This window comes from Piliocolobus tephrosceles, chromosome 18, assembly GCF_002776525.5.
Source record: "Piliocolobus tephrosceles isolate RC106 chromosome 18, ASM277652v3, whole genome shotgun sequence".
NCBI classification, from domain to species: Eukaryota; Metazoa; Chordata; class Mammalia; order Primates; family Cercopithecidae; genus Piliocolobus; species Piliocolobus tephrosceles.
Window position 1 is genome coordinate 69,780,489 of NC_045451.1, and position 16,665 is coordinate 69,797,153.

Consider the following 16,665-nt stretch of genomic DNA (forward strand, 5'->3'; position numbering starts at 1 on the left):
ACTAAAATATTCTGTTTTCTGCTAGAAGTGGTGTAGTTTTAGCTCATACATTTAGTGGTTTTTTTTGTTTGTTTGTTTTTGAGACGGAGTCTCACTCTGTCCCCCAGTCTGGAGAGCAGTGACGCGATCTCGGCCCGCTGCAAGCTCTGCCTCCTGGGTTCAGGCCATTCTCCTGCCTCAGCCTCGGGAGTAGCTGAGCCTACAGGCGCCTGCAACTACGCCCGGCTAATTTTTTGTATTTTTTAGTAGAGACGGGGTTTCACCGTGTTAGCTAGGACAGTCTCGATCTCCTGACCTCGTGATCCGCTTGCCTCGGCCTCCCAAAGTGCTGGGATTACAGGCTTGAGCCACCGTGCCTGGCAAATTTAGGTTTATGATGCATTTTGAGGTAATTTTTCTCTGTGGAGTGAGGTAAGGGTTGAGGTTCTCTCTCTTTTTTTTTTTTTTTTTTTTGCATTTGGATATATAGTTTTTACAAGACCATTTATTGAAAGGAATATATCCTTTTCCCAGTGAATTACGTTGACAGACTTGTTGAAAATCTGTTGGATTGGATGTATATGTGTAGATCTGTTCTGGACTTTCCATTCTGTTCCATTAATCTATAAGTCTGTCTTTAGTAAATACTGTCTTGCTTACTGTATCTTTGTTAGTAACTATGGAAGTCAGGTAATGTGAGTCTACCAATTAATTTTTTCACAACATTATTTGGACTTTTCTAGGTTCTTAACATTTTCATATACATTATAGAAACAATTTGTCAGTTTCCAAAAAGAAAAAAAAAAGGATCCTGGAAATTTGACTAGGATTGCCTTGAATTTATAGAGCAATTTGGAGAGACTGACATTTTAACAACATCGAGTCTTCTGATTCACAAGCATGGCATATCTCTCCATGTATTTAGATCTTTTTCACTTCTTTTTGAAGTGTTTTGTATTTCATTGTACAGTCTTATTATATACATTTTGCTATATTTATCCCTGAGAATTTAGTGTTTTTGATGCTATCATAGGTTATATTTTTAATTTCTAATTGCTTATTGCTAGTATGTAGAAAAAGTTTTTCACATATTCGCCATGTATTCTTACACATATTTTGTTATATTACCCCTAAGAATTGAGTATTTCTGGTGCTGTTGTAGGTTGTATTTTTAATTTTAATTTCTAATTGCTTATTGCTAATATATAGGAATAATTTTTATATATTGATCATGTATTCTATGTCCTTCCTATACGCATGTATTAGTTCTAATAGCTTCTTTGTAGATATCTTTGTCTACATAGATTATCATGGTATCTGGAAATAAGGCCACTTTACCACTTTCCAAGCTGTATGCCTTTTTTTTTTCTTGCCTTATTGAACTATATAGGACCGCCAGTAAGTGCACTGTTGAATAGGAATGGTAAAAGCGAACTCAACATCCGTGCCTCATTGTTGATCTTAGAAGAGAAAGCATTCAAGTTCCCTTCTAATTCTGGTTTGCTGAGAGTTGTTTATTATTAATGGGTATTGAATGTTATCTAATACATTTTCTTTTATCTGTTGAGATTGTCATGTATTTTTATGGTTTGAATTAATACAGTAAATTACAAAGATTGATCTTTTTGACAGGGACGGGGCAGGGCCTCATTCTGTCACCCAGACTGTAGTGCAGTGGCGTGATCATGGCTCACTGCAGCCTCAGCCTCCTGGGCTGAAGCACTCCTCCCACGTAGCTGGGACCACCTGCATGGACCACCATGCCCAGCTAATTTTTGTATTTTTAGTAGAGGTGGAGTTTTGCCATGTTGTCCTCAGGCTGGACTTGAACTTTTGGGCTCAAGCTATCTGCCCACCTTGGCCTCCCAAAGTGCTGGGATTACAGGTGTGAGCTCCCATACTTGGCCTGGTTTAACTTCTTTGTTGTCTATGAGCAAACTTTGTATAGTTTTAATTTGTTGAAGTTTGTGTTATGACACAGAATGTGGCCTGTCTTGGGGAATGTCCTGTGTGCCCTTGAAAAAGTATTCTGTTGTTGAGCAGATATTTCTGTAAATATCAATTAGAACCAACTGATTAATGGTGTTTTTCTGTTCTTATATAATCCTTGCTGATGTTCTGTCAATAAAAAGTATAATAGTTGAAGCCTTCAGCTGTAGTTATGAATTTATCTGTTTTGTCTGTCAATTGGCAGTTTTTGTTTTCATGTATTTTGAAGCTCTGTTGTTGGTTGCATACGTATGTAGGATTGGTATGTTGTCTTAGTGTATTGACCCTTTTATCAATACGTCATATATAATGTCCCTCTTTGTTCTGAAGTCTGTTTTGTTGATGTTGTTAATATAGCCACTCAAGCTTGCTTGCTTTCTAAGCACTTGGAAACTCAAGTACTTCCATGGGTTCTTTTTCCATTCTTTTATTTTAACCTACCTATTATTATATTTGAAGCGGTTGTTGGTGTTTTCCCCACTATCTGACATTCTCTGTCTTTTGGTGTGTTTAAGCCATTTGTGTTTTATATAATTATTCATATTTGGGGTTAGATCTATACCATTTTATAATTTTGTTCTTTCTGTTCTTCGTTGCTCAATTTTTCTTTTCCTGCCTTCCATTGGATTATTTGTATTTTTTTAATATTCCATTTTAATTTACCTAGTGTGATTTGCATTACTTTTTGTGTAGTTATTGTATAGTAATTGCTTTAGGGATCACAGTATACATCTTGGACCCAGAAGCTAACTCAATATTCAATACTTAATATTTGTTGATTGAAGGAATATTTTTGGAATCCAATTGTGATTTTTATTGTTACTGGTGGCATTTTTCTAAGTAGTTGTTGAGAAATAATATAAGCTTTTCTTTATATAGAATCTGTTTAGTATAATATTGTTGCCCTGTAGAATTTTCTCAAAAAATATTTGGCACTTCTTTAGTTCCCTAATAACTTGCTTTGCTTCATCTACAAAGGAGACATCATTTTATCTTCACAGTCTCACTTAGGCTGATGTTCATATCAAAAGCAAAAGCTCAATTTTGCTTTTGAGCCAGTCTTTGTTTTCATGTAGCTCATAACTTTAACTCCATAAGCTTTACCAATGGCTAGCTTTGAGGACAGTGCTATGTTTAAATGATTGTTTATATGTTAATGAAACAGTTGAATGGCCCCAAGGTAAGTTCTGCTTCTTGAGTGTAATGTTAAAAATGTTTCTTAATTTCTTCATTTGTTTCCTCCTCTATAAAATGAAAGATCTGAACAATTTTTCTTTGGTAGTTTTTTGTGTTGTAATGTAGTCTAATTTAATTATTGCCAGATTAATATAGTTTTGATAATTTACAAATTAGCTCAGTTTATTTAAGGGAGTTTTGGTTTTGTTTCTGTCAAAACGAAAGAAATTTTAAAGCACTAACAGGACAGCAGATTTTACTAATACTCTGTTCAAGGTGTCTGAGTTTTAATAATTTACGTAGATACTAGAATGACAGCTGAGTTGTATCTATGATATCCATCTGTAGGAGATTTATAGCGTGAAAGAGTTCAACGTAATCTTGTCAGTCATTCTGCTTGTTGTTGTAGCCCAAGTAATACTCCCCTTGGCCAACAGCCTCAATCTAGCCCAGTGCTGTGCAGGAGACCTTTCTGTGATTACATAAATGTATATCTATGCTGTATAGTACAGTGGGTAGTTTAATTTTAAATTGCCACATGTAGGTAATAAATTATCTGACAGCAACATAGTTGTAGCCTCATAGGTTCCTCTTTAACATGTAAAACCCCTTGGAATTTTTTCTGCATCATTCAGGCATAAACTTATCGTAATCATAAGCTCTTGGGATATTCTTTGACCTATTAAGCTTGTAGAATAGGAAAGAGAAGGCTGAACGAATTGGAAATGAAATAATGTATACAGTGGTGATTGCAGTACAATAGAAGTATATTAGTGAATAGTTTGATAAAGTGACTAAATGGCTGAGGATATTCAGTAAAGAAAATAAACTGCTCTAGGGATTTTAAATGGGAAGGATTTAATATAGGGAATTAGTTATTGTAAAATTACTGATCAAACCTAGCAGGTTCTTGGTTGGGTCTTCAGAAATGACTTCCAAACCAACACAAAACTATAAGGGCATCGATTAGGAGCTCCCATTATGGATTCCTACTGAAAAGAGAAATGTCATTATGGATTCCTACTGAAAAGAGAAATGTTTTGTCACTGCTTCCACTTTGACTGCTTCTGAATACCCAAAGCTGGAGATGTTACTTGTCCAGAGAATATGGGAAGAAATTTGTAAAAGTAATTCTCCTTTGTTTTTCGTGACAAGCTGAGTGGACTTGACTAAGAGAACCAGAAGCTAAAATAAGGTGAAAACTTATTTTAGCTTAGAATAGCCTCTCTGAGAAAATAAGGTATCTTACAGAGACAGAGAGAAAACAAATTGAACTGTGGTTCATAAACTTCAAGTAGGTTCTATTGTATATGTATTCAAATAACCCTTACCTATCCATTCTTTACAGATCCAGGATGAGAAGACTGACAAAAGAAGAAGCTAGCTGAACAGCTATAAAATGCCCAAATCTGGGTTCACAAAACCAGTTCAGAGTGAAAATTCTGACAGTGACAGCAATATGGTAGAGAAACCATATGGAAGAAAGGTATATGATTATACTAAAGATTTGTTGACTTTTTGAACTGGGAAAAAGACTCCCAATTAAGTATTTTTAGTAATTTCTCATAAGATAAAAACCAATATGGATGCCAGGTAAACCCAAACCATTTATGCCCTTTAGAAATAAATTGGATTCCTGGGGAAGTGATTGTTTATCATTCCCTAAGGTGAACACACAACTACTAAGTAAAACATAATTACTAAGATTGTGCAATTAAGAAATAATGATTGAGAGAGGGAAAAATTTTTATTATTAATCATTGTCAATGACCTGTAATTCTGTCTTTTTATATCTGTCCTTTTTCATTATTACGTAATTTAGACCCTCAGAACCTTCATTTGGACTCCTGCAATTTGTCTCCTATCTGGTCTCACTATTCCTAGTCTCTCCTTATCTCTGGTTTTATACATTGTCTTTGAATTTTTTTTGTTTACTTTTTTAAGTCTTTTTAAAAGCCATTTTCTTATGGAAAGATGTCTGAGGTGTTCCCAGACATTTTTAGCTAATGGAGTTGTGTAACCATCATCACAATAAGGTTCTAGAACTTTGCCATCATTCTGGAAAGATCTGTGTTGCCCATTTGTAGCCAGTCTCCACTGCAACCCCAAACCCTCCAGGCAACCCCAAATCTGCTTTCAGAATCAAGTATAAGTTTTCAAACTATTCTTTTCAAAATCGTTTTGAGTCCTTCACGATTTCATACAAATTTTAGGATCAGTTTGTGAGTTTCTAGAAATACCTGCTGGGATTTTGAAGGAATTTTATTGAATTTTTTCATTGCATCTGTAGATCGCTTTGAGTTGTATTGCCATCTTAATATTGTCTTCCAATCCCTGAACATGGAATATCTTTTCATTTACTTAGATCTTCATTTTGTCTCAGTAGTGCTTTGCAGTTTTCAGTGTAAAAGTGTTGCATTCTATTGTTAAATTACTTGTGAGTATTTTATTCTCTCAGTGCTATTATGGATAATTTTATTTTGGATTCTTTATTGCTAGTACAGAAATATAATTGATTTTTGATATAGTTACCTTTGTATTCTGTGATCTTACTCAATTATTAGTTCTAACAATTTGTAATTCCTTAGGACTTTCTACATATGGCATCATATTATCTGTGAATAAAGATAATTTTACTTCTTTTCCAGTCCGGATATTTCTTGTTTTGCTTGATTACCTTTATTCCCCCACTTTTTCCCCCCCGACTGCACTGGCAAACTCTTCTTGATTACAGTATTTAGTCCGCTTACATTTAATGTAATTATTGGTATGACTTACATCTGATGATAATTTATATGTGCAATTTTGCTCTTTATTATGTATTTCATGTGTTTTTTGTTACCTCTTTTACGTTGCCATTTTTGGTTTTAAATATTTTTCAGTGTACTATTTTAATTTCTCTGATTTTTTAAAACTGTTTTTTGATTTATTATTTTAGATGTTGATCCTAGAGATTGTAATACACATCCTAATTGATCACAGTCTACTTACAGGTTGATCTTGACACAATTCCAGTAAAATATAGCAACTTTGTTTCAATATAGCTCCATTTTCTTCCTTTGTGTTATTTATATAACATCGATTACATCTGGATATGTTATTAACCCAACAAAAGAATGTTATAATTGTTTGATACAAAATGTATCTTTTAAAGAAATAAGAGAAATCTGTGTTTATGAAGTTTCAGGTTTCCCCATAAATTTACTGATTTTGGTATTCTTAGTTTCTTCCTATAGATGTAAGTTACTATCTGGTATAAGAATTTTCCTTAGTACTTACTGTAAGGCAAGTCTTCAGCCATGAATTCTGTCAGTCTTTTTTTGATCTAGGTAGGAATATCTTGATACTGCCTTTTTTTTTTTTTTTCCTTTTTGAGGCAGAGTTTTGCTCTGTTGCCCAGGCTGGAATGCAGTGGTGTGATCTCAGCTCACTGCAGCCTTGACCTCCCAGGCTCAAGCAATCCTTCCATCTCAGCCTCCTGAGTAGTCGAGACCACAGGTGCACACCACCATGCCCAGAGATAGGGTTTCATCATGTCACCCAGTCTAGTCTCAAATTCCTGGCTTCAAGTGATCCACCTGTCTCAGCCTCCCAAAGTGCTGGGATTACAAATGTGAGCCACTATGCCCTGGCTGATTTTGCCATTTTTAATAAATAGCTTCATTGAGATATAATTCACATATCATACAGTTAAAGTATACAGTTCAATTGTTTTTATATTTACAGAGTTGTACAGTCAAGACAACCACAATCAATTTTAGAAGTTTCACCCCAATATATACTCTCGAGATAATGAGAAAGATAAAAATAACATCTTAATGTTATTATGAAGATACTGACCTTGCAGATCTCCTCAGTTGGTCTCAGGGACCATAATTTGAGAACTGCTATACCGGTGTAATAAGCTCATTAATGAAACTACTGAGTGTATAGTGATGGGAGGAAAAAAGGAGAGAATGCTACTTAACAGGTTCAGGGATAGCCTAACAGTAGAATAGGTACTTAATCTGGGTTCTCAAGGTTGCATACATATTTGACCAGAAGGAAAGTGAAAGTAAAGGGTAGTATAAGTGAAAGAAACAGCAAATGAAAACTTGCTGGGATGTAGACTATGAAGGGTAGAGAATGGGAGGTGAGTCTAGCACTAGACAAAAAGCAGTTGATTATAGCCTGTGTGCCTTGTGAAGGGTCTTGGAACTTATTCTGCTGTCAGTGACTTGGGAGGGAAGGGTCATGGAAAGACCAGTCAGAGTGCTGCTTAATTAAATATAAGTAGGAGGCAGTGTGGACAGTGGCTTTCAGGATGAAGAGCAGTTGGCCGATCAGAAAGCTGTTGAATGAATTAAACTTGTGTATGGAGAAAAAATTGTCTGGGTCCACTCTGATGTTTGTTTCCATTACTAGGTTAATGATCGGGCCATTTCCTGAAAGGAAATTCAAGAGAAGAACAGGTTGTTTGAATAAATTTGCTTTGTACTTGCTGGACTGAGTTGGTCCTGGAAACATCCAAGTATAAATGGTTAGTAGGCAGTTACATATGAGTGTAAGAACTCAAAACAAGTCTAGATTGGAAATAAATATACGAGGATTTGTAGAAAGTGAGTATGGAAAAGAGTGTACAAAGAGTGTATAAAGTGGCACAAGAGTGCAGGAGGATACTCTGAGGAATTGACATATTTTAGGAGGAGTAAAGAGACAAAGGAAGAGGAGGACAGAGAGAGAACCAAGGGAGTTTCCACAGAGAATGGCTAAGGGAGGAGAGAGTCTGCATTGCCAAATGCAACAGAGTTTAATAGAAAACATGAGGCCATTGAAGCATTTTAAATGATCTTGATGAAAGTAGTTGGCGTGGAGATGTGGGGACAGAATACAATGTCAGACTTGAAGAAAGCATTAGAACTTTTATTTCTGCATGTTTAGGTATAGTGAAGGTTACATTTGTGGAATTCATCAGGGCTACTTGATGCCACTTTTTGGATTTGAATTTATAAGGCTAAACTCAGTGAAGCTTTAATTGTTCCTATGTACTTTTCATGTATCTTTCGAAAGTTGTCACTAAATAAGTAGTGCCTGAATATTGCCCTCCTAAAAGTGTGATTTCTTTTCTTTTCTTTTCTTTTCTTTTCTTTTTTTTGAGACGGAGTCTCGCTCCGTTGCCCAGGCTGTAGTGCAGTGGTGTGAAAAAAAGTGTGATTTCTTAAAAGTGTAGTAACAATAGCAAAAATCAAATACTTCACTAACATATTTCTGTTTAAAACATTCATTAGGTAAGTTAACAATACTTGTTCATCATTGGATTTATAAAATAAATGGCAAGAATGAATACAAACTATTACATTCCTTTAGCTAATAAATGTTTGGCTTACATAAAGGGATGTATTTATTCTCAGTCTCTGTTTAACTGTATGTTTTTCAAGATCACTAGTTTGGGTAAGGATCAGAAGCTCTTCTAAGGCAACATGCGTTGTACTTAAATTGCCATGCTTTGGGATTTCAGTGCAATTTGATGTCAAAAGCTGCTGTTAGAAGTATTTTCCTCAGTTTTTCAGTGAATATTTAACCCCTTATTTTACCTTGAGAGGAAGGGCTGTAGTTTTTATTCCAAAGATGCTAGGTATAGACCATGTTGCTGCTCCTTTTTAAGACAAAGTGAGTAAGTTGGGGTCAGGGGTAGAAGGCATGACCATTATTCATGTGTATATTTTCACTGCATATTTCTTTGATTGTCTTTTCATAGTGAGTGGCATTGAAGCCAGCTTCTGGGTTCTGCTAAGTTGTTTTTCCCCCGTAACATTTTTAGAAATGAGGCTGGGCATGGTGGCTTGTGCCTGTAGTGTGTGCTTTGGGGAGATCAAGGCAGAAGAATTGCCTGAGGCCAGGAGTTCAAGACCAGCCTGGGCAAGACCCCCATCTCTACCAAAAAAAAAAAAAAAATTAGCTGGATGTGGTGATATACAACTGTATTCCTAGCTACTGGGGAGACTCAAGTAGAAGGATTGCTTTAAGCTACAATGAGCTATGCTTGTGCCACTGCATTCCAGCCTGGGCAGCAGAGCAGGAGCCTGTCTCTCTCTCTTCATTTCTGATTTTTTTGAACAGTTCTCTTAGGTAAGTAGACACCCCATTTACAGTTCAATATGACAGACTATTGCTGTTATGAGGTCCTAAATTAATAAAATAACCTAAACCAAAATTTCACTCCTTAAATTCATTTAAGTAGAGCATAACTTAAATAATCGCATTTTATAGCAATTTAATTTTTATGTAAAGTCCTCTCATTAAATATTAAAATAGTTAGGATTTTGGCAAGAATATTCACACCTTTCACTGCTCATCTGTGGTCTTTTCCTCCCATTGATTCTAGTTTAGTTGAGAAATTTCTCTACTACTCTTTTAGCTATAAATCAGTATTTATAATTTGCAAAGCAGATCTTTTATAATATCTGTTAAGATAATCTAAAACCTGGTGAAATTCATAAAATGTGAGGGGATGTTAATCGTTTTAACCATCTGAATAGTTCTTTCGTATCTTTTTGTAATCAGTGTAGTTCAGACATTCATTATTTCCTTTCCAAGTGACTGTTGATAATTTTTTTTTATTATGCAGGTATTATAATACATGTTAATTGTGAAAAATTAGAAAATACGTATAAGAATAATGAAAATAGAAATTACCAATTACCTTATCAACAACTGTGAAGGTTCTGAGATTTTACCCAGCTTGTAAGCTAATTAGCTTCATGGATGCTAGCAGAAGACACAGTTGCTAGGTCAGTGATGAGGGAATATTTGCTACTCAGCAATAGCAGTAGCCGGAGTATCAGTGTGTGTGCCTGTTCCCTGAGCTTCACTTCTCACAAGGGAGATGCAGTGGTGGGCAGATGACAACTGCATATGCAGTGGGTTGTATTACAGGGTAGAAACCCCAAATCTTTTATGATGGGCAGTAAGTCTGCCTGAACTTTTCCCTAGAAGGAGACATTATTACACTGGACAGCAAACAGGCATGTCCTTTGCTTTAGAGGGAGACACTATGTCTGTCTTTCTAGGCTATTTATCATACAAATACCCATGAAAAGATAGTCCAGGACGAAGGAAATTAGTGTGTCTGCTTGCAAGATGTGCAAAAATGCAAGAGAGACATGGAGAATTATGTCCCAGCACAACTGTAATGGCATCACTGACAGATAGCTGTTAACATTTTGGTTTACAGGCATACCTCATTTTATTGCACTTCACTTTATTGTGCTTTGCAGATAATTGTGCTTTTTACAAATTAAAGGTTAGTGGCAACCCTGTTTTGAGCAAGTTCATTGGCAACATTTTTCCAACAGCACATACTCGTGTCTGTGTCACATCTTGATAATTCTCATATTTCCACCTTTTTCATTATCATTATGATTATTAGTGATCTTTGTTACTGTTCTAATAGTTTTGTGGGCACCACAAGCTATATGCAGAAAAGATGGCAAGCTTAATGTTGTATGTGTTCTACTACACTTACTGGCTGTTCTCCCAGCTCCGCCCCTGCTTGGGTCTTCCTCTTCCCTGAAACAGCAGTTTTGAAATTGTGTTTCAATGGTCTCTAGTATTCAAGTGAAAAAGAAGAGTGGAATGTCTCTAATTTTAAGTTGAAAGCTCTGAATGATAAAGCTTAGGAAGGTATGTCAAAAGCTGAGACAGCTTTTGCAAAGGAAAAGTTCTTGAAGAACATTAAAACTGCTGTTAAAGTGAACGCACCGTAAGAAAGCAAAACGGTCTTATTGCTGATGCAGATGAAGTTTGGAGTGGTCTAGATAGAAGATCAAACCAGCTACAATATTCCCTTAAACCAAAGTTCAATCCAGAGCAAGGCCCTCTCTTCAATTCTGTGAAGCCTGAGAGAGGTTTGGAAGCTGCAGAAGAAAAGTCTGAAGCTACCGTAAGTTGGTTCATGAGATTTAAGGAAAGAAGCTATCTCCATAACATAGAAGTACAAGGTGAAGCACCAAGTGCTAATGTGGAAGCTACAGCAAGTTATCCAGAAGATCTAGCTGTGATCTTTGATGAAGATGGCTGCACTACAGATTTCAGTATAGATGAAATAGCCTTCTATTGGAAAAAGATACCATCTAGGACTTGGAAAGCTAGAGAGGAGAAGTCAATCCTTGGCTCAAAGCTTCAGAGGACAGGCTGACTGTCTTGTTAGGTGCAAATGCAGCTGACAACTGTTAAGTTAAAGCCAGTGCTCATTTTCCATTGCAAAAACGCCAAGACCTGTAAGAATTAGGTGAAATCTACTCTGCCTGTACCTTATAAGTGGAAAAACACTACCTGATGACAGCACATCTGTTCACAGCGTGGTTTTCTGAATAGCTTAAGCCTATTGTTGATACCTACTAAGAAAAAGGGATTATTTTTTGAAATATTACTGCTCATTGACAACATGTCCATGAGCTGTCACCCAAGAGCTCTGACAGAGACACACAAGGAGAATGATGTTTTCATGGCTGCTGGCGTGCAATCCATTCTGCAGCCCATAGCTCAAGGAATAATTTTAACTTTTCAAACAAGCCTTATTGAAGAAATATGTTTTGTAAGGCTGTACCTGCCATGGAGAGTGATTCCTCTGGTGGATTTGTACAAAGTGAATTGAAAACCATCTCGAAAGGATTCACCATTTTAAATACCATTAAAAACATTTGTGATTCATGAGACGAAGTCAAAATACCAATATTAACCAGAGTTTGGAAAAGTGGATTCTAACACTCATGGATGACTGAGGGGTTCAAGACTTTAGTGGAGGAACTAACTGTGGATGGGATTGGAAAAATCAAGAGAATGAGAGTCGAGTGGAGCCTGAAGATGTGACTGAAATGCTGAAATCTCATGATCAAACTTGAAACCTAGTTTTAAAACAATCTTATAAGCAAAACTGTCTTTGAAGCTCCATTTCATTGGCGGAAGAGAAAAAATAGCTCATCTTTCTTGTGGATGAGGAAATAAAGTGTTTCTTGAGATGGAATCTACCCTTCGTGAAGATGCTATAAACATTGTTGAAATGACAGCAAAGGATTTAGTATATTGCATAAGCTTAGTTGATAAAACAGCAGCAGAGTTAAAGAAGATTGACTCCAATTTGGAAAGAAGTTCCGTGGGTAAAAGCTGTCAACAGCATTGCATGTTACAGAGAGATCTCTTGTGAGAGAAAGTCAATTCATGCGGCAGACTTCATTGTTGTCTTAAGAAATTGTAATAGCCACCCCAACCATTAAAAACCACTGTCCTGATCAACGAACAGCCATCAGCCTGAGGCAAGACCCTCCACCAGCAAAAAGATTACAACTTGCTGATGGCCCATGCTGTCCTTAGCATATTTCAGTATATTTAGTACTTTAAAATTAAAATAGACATATATATATTTTAGGCATAATAGTATTGCACACTTACTAGACTACATCATAGTGTAAACATAATTTTTGTACTGGGAAACCAAAAAATTTGTGTGACTTGTTTTATCATTATAATTGCTTTATCATGGTGGTCTGGAACTGAATCTGCCATATCTCCAAGGTATGCCTTGATACTGTTCCCGAGTTTTATGTTTATATATATGCACATGTGTATATATATTCTTGTTTTGTGGATACATTTTTTACCATTTTTTCTATGTTACTGAGGTGACAAAGGCTATCAATACATCGTTTAATAGAATTAATAGAAGATAATTCTTACCGTTGGTGCTTTCATTATTATGTGTGATGGCTGTTGCCAGTTACGGGGAAAATAATGTTAAATGAAAAGACTCCAGAAATATTTTAAGATAATAAACCTAACAGAGTTATGGGCCTAGTATGTGCTATTGAGAGTCTCTTGAATTTGATAGAGTATTTCTACTGTTCGGTAATACAGAAATTTCACGACTATCAAAAATACTTCTTCTGAAAGTTAAAGTGTTAAGAATCTCACAGAAACCCTTTGTTCAAATACGCCTTGAAGGACAGTTTTATAGAGGACATAACAAGTAGGTAGCAGTTATGAATAGTTACACTTACCACCGTGTTGCACGGGAGAACATATTCCATATATTCCTATGCTGTTTTCTTTCAATATGATATCACATAGGTTTATTTTTTTAAACTCATTTTGTAGCACAGACCTGTATCCTATAGAGCTGCAAGGGAGAAGGGATTTTTAAGTGATTCTTAAATCTTTTATTGATAACAATGATGCATTTTCTAAGGCAAGTTACTGGAGTTTTGTTGGTTAACCTGTGTATTAGCTGTGTCTTTTTATTTTCTGTATTTCTGATGCTTTGACTTCTCAGGCCTTGCTGACCATTGAGAGAGACTATACCTCCCAGGCCTAGCCAGTTCCTAGAGATAATAAACTCACTGTGAGCACATCATTCATTCGCAGACTGACCTATCTAGACCCCACATCCAAATTCCCAACTTTGTTGGGCTCTCACATTCTGGGCCACTGGCCATCTGTCCTAATCACCCCAGAACCAGGTATCAATTAGAGAAACAGCTCCTATACCCCAGAGCCCACTGAAATTATTCAAGGTAGCCAATCCCAAGCCTGCTTACCCTGCTTCACACTTTCTTTCCTGTGGAAACTACAATAAAGGCTCTTGCTCACATTTCACCTTTCTTCTTTTACCTCTTGACCAACCACCCTGAAGCTTCCCTGTGTGGTCTGGAGTGGCATGATGTGGCATGGCATGCCCCCCACCCCTTGGAACTGTGAGTAACAATCTTTTCCATAGCAGTAATATCCTGATTTGTTGGTCTCACCATATAATAAAACCTACATTTTGAACAACCTTATAAGCAAAACACCTTGTCTTTGAAGCTCCATTTCTTTGGCAGAAGTGAAAAAATAGCTCGAGGATTTTGCTTGAAAGCTTGGAAATTGATCAAGAATGAATGTTGAATTTATTGGTATTATTATTGTCACTTTGTTCTTGCCATCATCCGGTTTTCTTTAATGTTTTGATACAGTGAATTAGGAGGTTTTCTATCCGTGAACTATCCTTGCATTCTCTAGATGAGCCCTGCTTGATTATAATACATTCTAAGACACTGAATTTGGCTTGATAGTCTGTTAAGGACTTTTGCGTTTATGTTCATAAGTTGATTTTTGTCTGTAATTTTATATCTTGTATTTTTGGTATCAGTTTTATTTTAGACTTTTAAAATGAATTGGGTGACTTCTAATCTTTCTGTGCTCTAGTATTTATAAGAAATGGAGAATACTTGTTTCTTGAATTTTTGTTTATTTGGTTAAAACTCTATTTTAAAATCTTCTGGAGTAGGTGCCTTTTTAAACGTACGTTTCACTATGGATTTATGGGTTTTTTTTCCTCTTTTTTTTTAGAGACAGGGTCTTGCTTTGTCACCCAGCGTGGATTGCAGTGGCATGATTATAGGTCACTGCAGCCTTCTGTCTCAGCCTCCTGAGTAGCTAGGACTACAGTTGTGTGCCACTGTGCCCAGCTAGTTTTTAAAAAATTTTTATGGCAATGAGATCTCACTACGTTGCACAGGCTGGTTTCAAACTCCTGTCCTCAAGTGATCCATCTGCCTCAGCCATTGGGATTACAGATGTGAGCCACTGCACCCAGCCTGATTTACTGTTTTCTATGGTAATTGGTCTCTTCTGGTTTTCCCTTCCTATCATCCTGTCATGAGCTCATTTTTAGTAATCCATATATTGCAAGGAAATTACCGATTTTTACATTCTGTAAGTTTTTTAATAGTATAAAACTAAATAGTGCATTTTTTTTTTTTGATACAGGATCTCACTCTGTTGTCCAGCCTGAAGCACAGTGGTGAGGACATGGCTCACTACAGCCTCAATCCTCCCAGCTGAAGCAGTCCTCCTGCCTCAGCCTCCCAAGTAGCTGGGAACACAGGCGCATGCCACCATGCCTGACAGACTTTTAAATTTTTTTATGGAGACAAGGTCAAGGTCTCCCTATGTGGCCCAGGCCGGTCTCAAACTCCTGGGCTCAAGTGGTCCGCCCACCTCGGCCTCCCAAAGTGCTGGGGTTACAGGCATGAACCACCATGCCCAGCCAACAGCATTCTTTCATAACTTTTTAATATTCCCTCTATAGTTGTATTCAGGCTCCATCTCAGTGTTGTTTTTTTTTTTAATCTTTTCTCTGATTTTCATTATTAGATTTCACCAAAGGTTTGTTTATTCATTTGCTCTTTTAGAGTCATCTTTTGGTTTTATTGCTACTTAAAAAAAAATGACATTAATTTGTCATGCCCCTTTTTCCTCCTCATGTCTCCTTTATTTTTCATCTTGGATTGAAAACTGGTATCTTTTATAGTTTGAATCTACTTTTCATTTGCTTTTGAGAATTTCTACAATCATGATAAATATCACTTATTATCATAGCTTGGGAATGTTCTTTTAAGATCTCCTGCTAAGGCAATGTGGCTTAGTTATCACTATGAAGCACATTTCTCACAAAGGAGTTGTCATGCTCCGATTTTAGATGTGCCGTATCAATTTGGATGTTTGATTATAGGAGTGAACTTCATATTACCTATAGGTCACTTCACCTGACTGGGCAAGTACACAGTATTTTTATTTGGTATGTCATTCTTTTTCTAAATTGAATTATAAATCCATTTCTGGTTTTCTGATTTAAGAAATAGGGTTGTAATGTACTGACCTGGATAGATTATTCTTTGGTTCCTGTGACCCTTATGTATTTTCTTCTTTATTGATAAATAATAGTGGTTCTCAAAATTTACTATGCATCAAAATCATGTGGCAGGACTATTAAAACAGATCATTAGGCCCTAACCCCAGAGATTCTGATTCAGTAGGTCTGAGATGATGTCTGAGATTTTGCATTTCTAGTAAGTTTCTAGGCGATGCTGATACTGCTAGTCAAGAAGCCTTTTGAGAACTGCTGATACAGATTATTGATTGATTGATTGATTGAGACAGTTTTGCTCTTGTTGCCCAGGCTGGAGTGCCGTGGTATGATCTCAGGTCACTGAAGCCCCTGCCTCCCAGATTCAAGCGATTCTCCTGCCTCAGTCTCCTGAGTAGTTGGGATTACAGGCACCTGCCACCGCACCTGGCTACTTTTTTGTATTTTTAGTAGAGACAGCTTTTCACCATGTTGACCAGGCTGGTCTCGAACTCCTGACCTCAGGTGATCCCCCCCCCCCCCGCCCTTGGCCTCCCAAAGTGCTAGGATTACAGGCATGAGCCACTATGCCCAGCCAACTTTATTTTTTAAATAAAATACTATCAGTTTGATTGAATTCAGAATTGCTTTTTAAAATTTACATATTCATTGGCACTATATCTAGATATAGTGGTTCTATTCAAGATATTTTGTTTTACTGTTGTTTTAAAATTGTTGTTAGAAGTACCATTCACCCCAGCAATCCCATTTTTGTTTGCCCAAAAGAATATAAATTGTCCTGCAATGAACATACGCATGTATGTGTCTTTGTAACAGGACAATTTATATTCTTTTGGGCAAACAAAAATGGGATTGCTGGG

General features: G+C 36.5%; 1 protein-coding gene across 13 annotated transcripts in view; it reads left to right on the forward strand.

The window, feature by feature from the left end:
* ANKRD12 (ankyrin repeat domain 12) overlaps positions 1-16,665 on the forward strand; it is a 132,475-nt gene that overhangs the window by 35,903 nt on the left and 79,907 nt on the right. For 11 of the 13 annotated variants that reach the window (XM_023228392.2, XM_023228400.2, XM_023228402.3 and 8 more), the window contains one exon: positions 4,493-4,630. The exons of 1 other annotated variant lie outside the window; for it this stretch is intronic. In XM_023228392.2, coding sequence (XP_023084160.1) covers positions 4,544-4,630 — 87 coding nt within the window. In that variant the 5' untranslated portion in view covers positions 4,493-4,543. Of the gene's footprint in view, positions 1-4,492; positions 4,631-13,810; positions 13,872-16,665 lie in introns of those variants that run through there. One more of the 13 variants, XM_023228397.3, reaches the window with a different exon arrangement.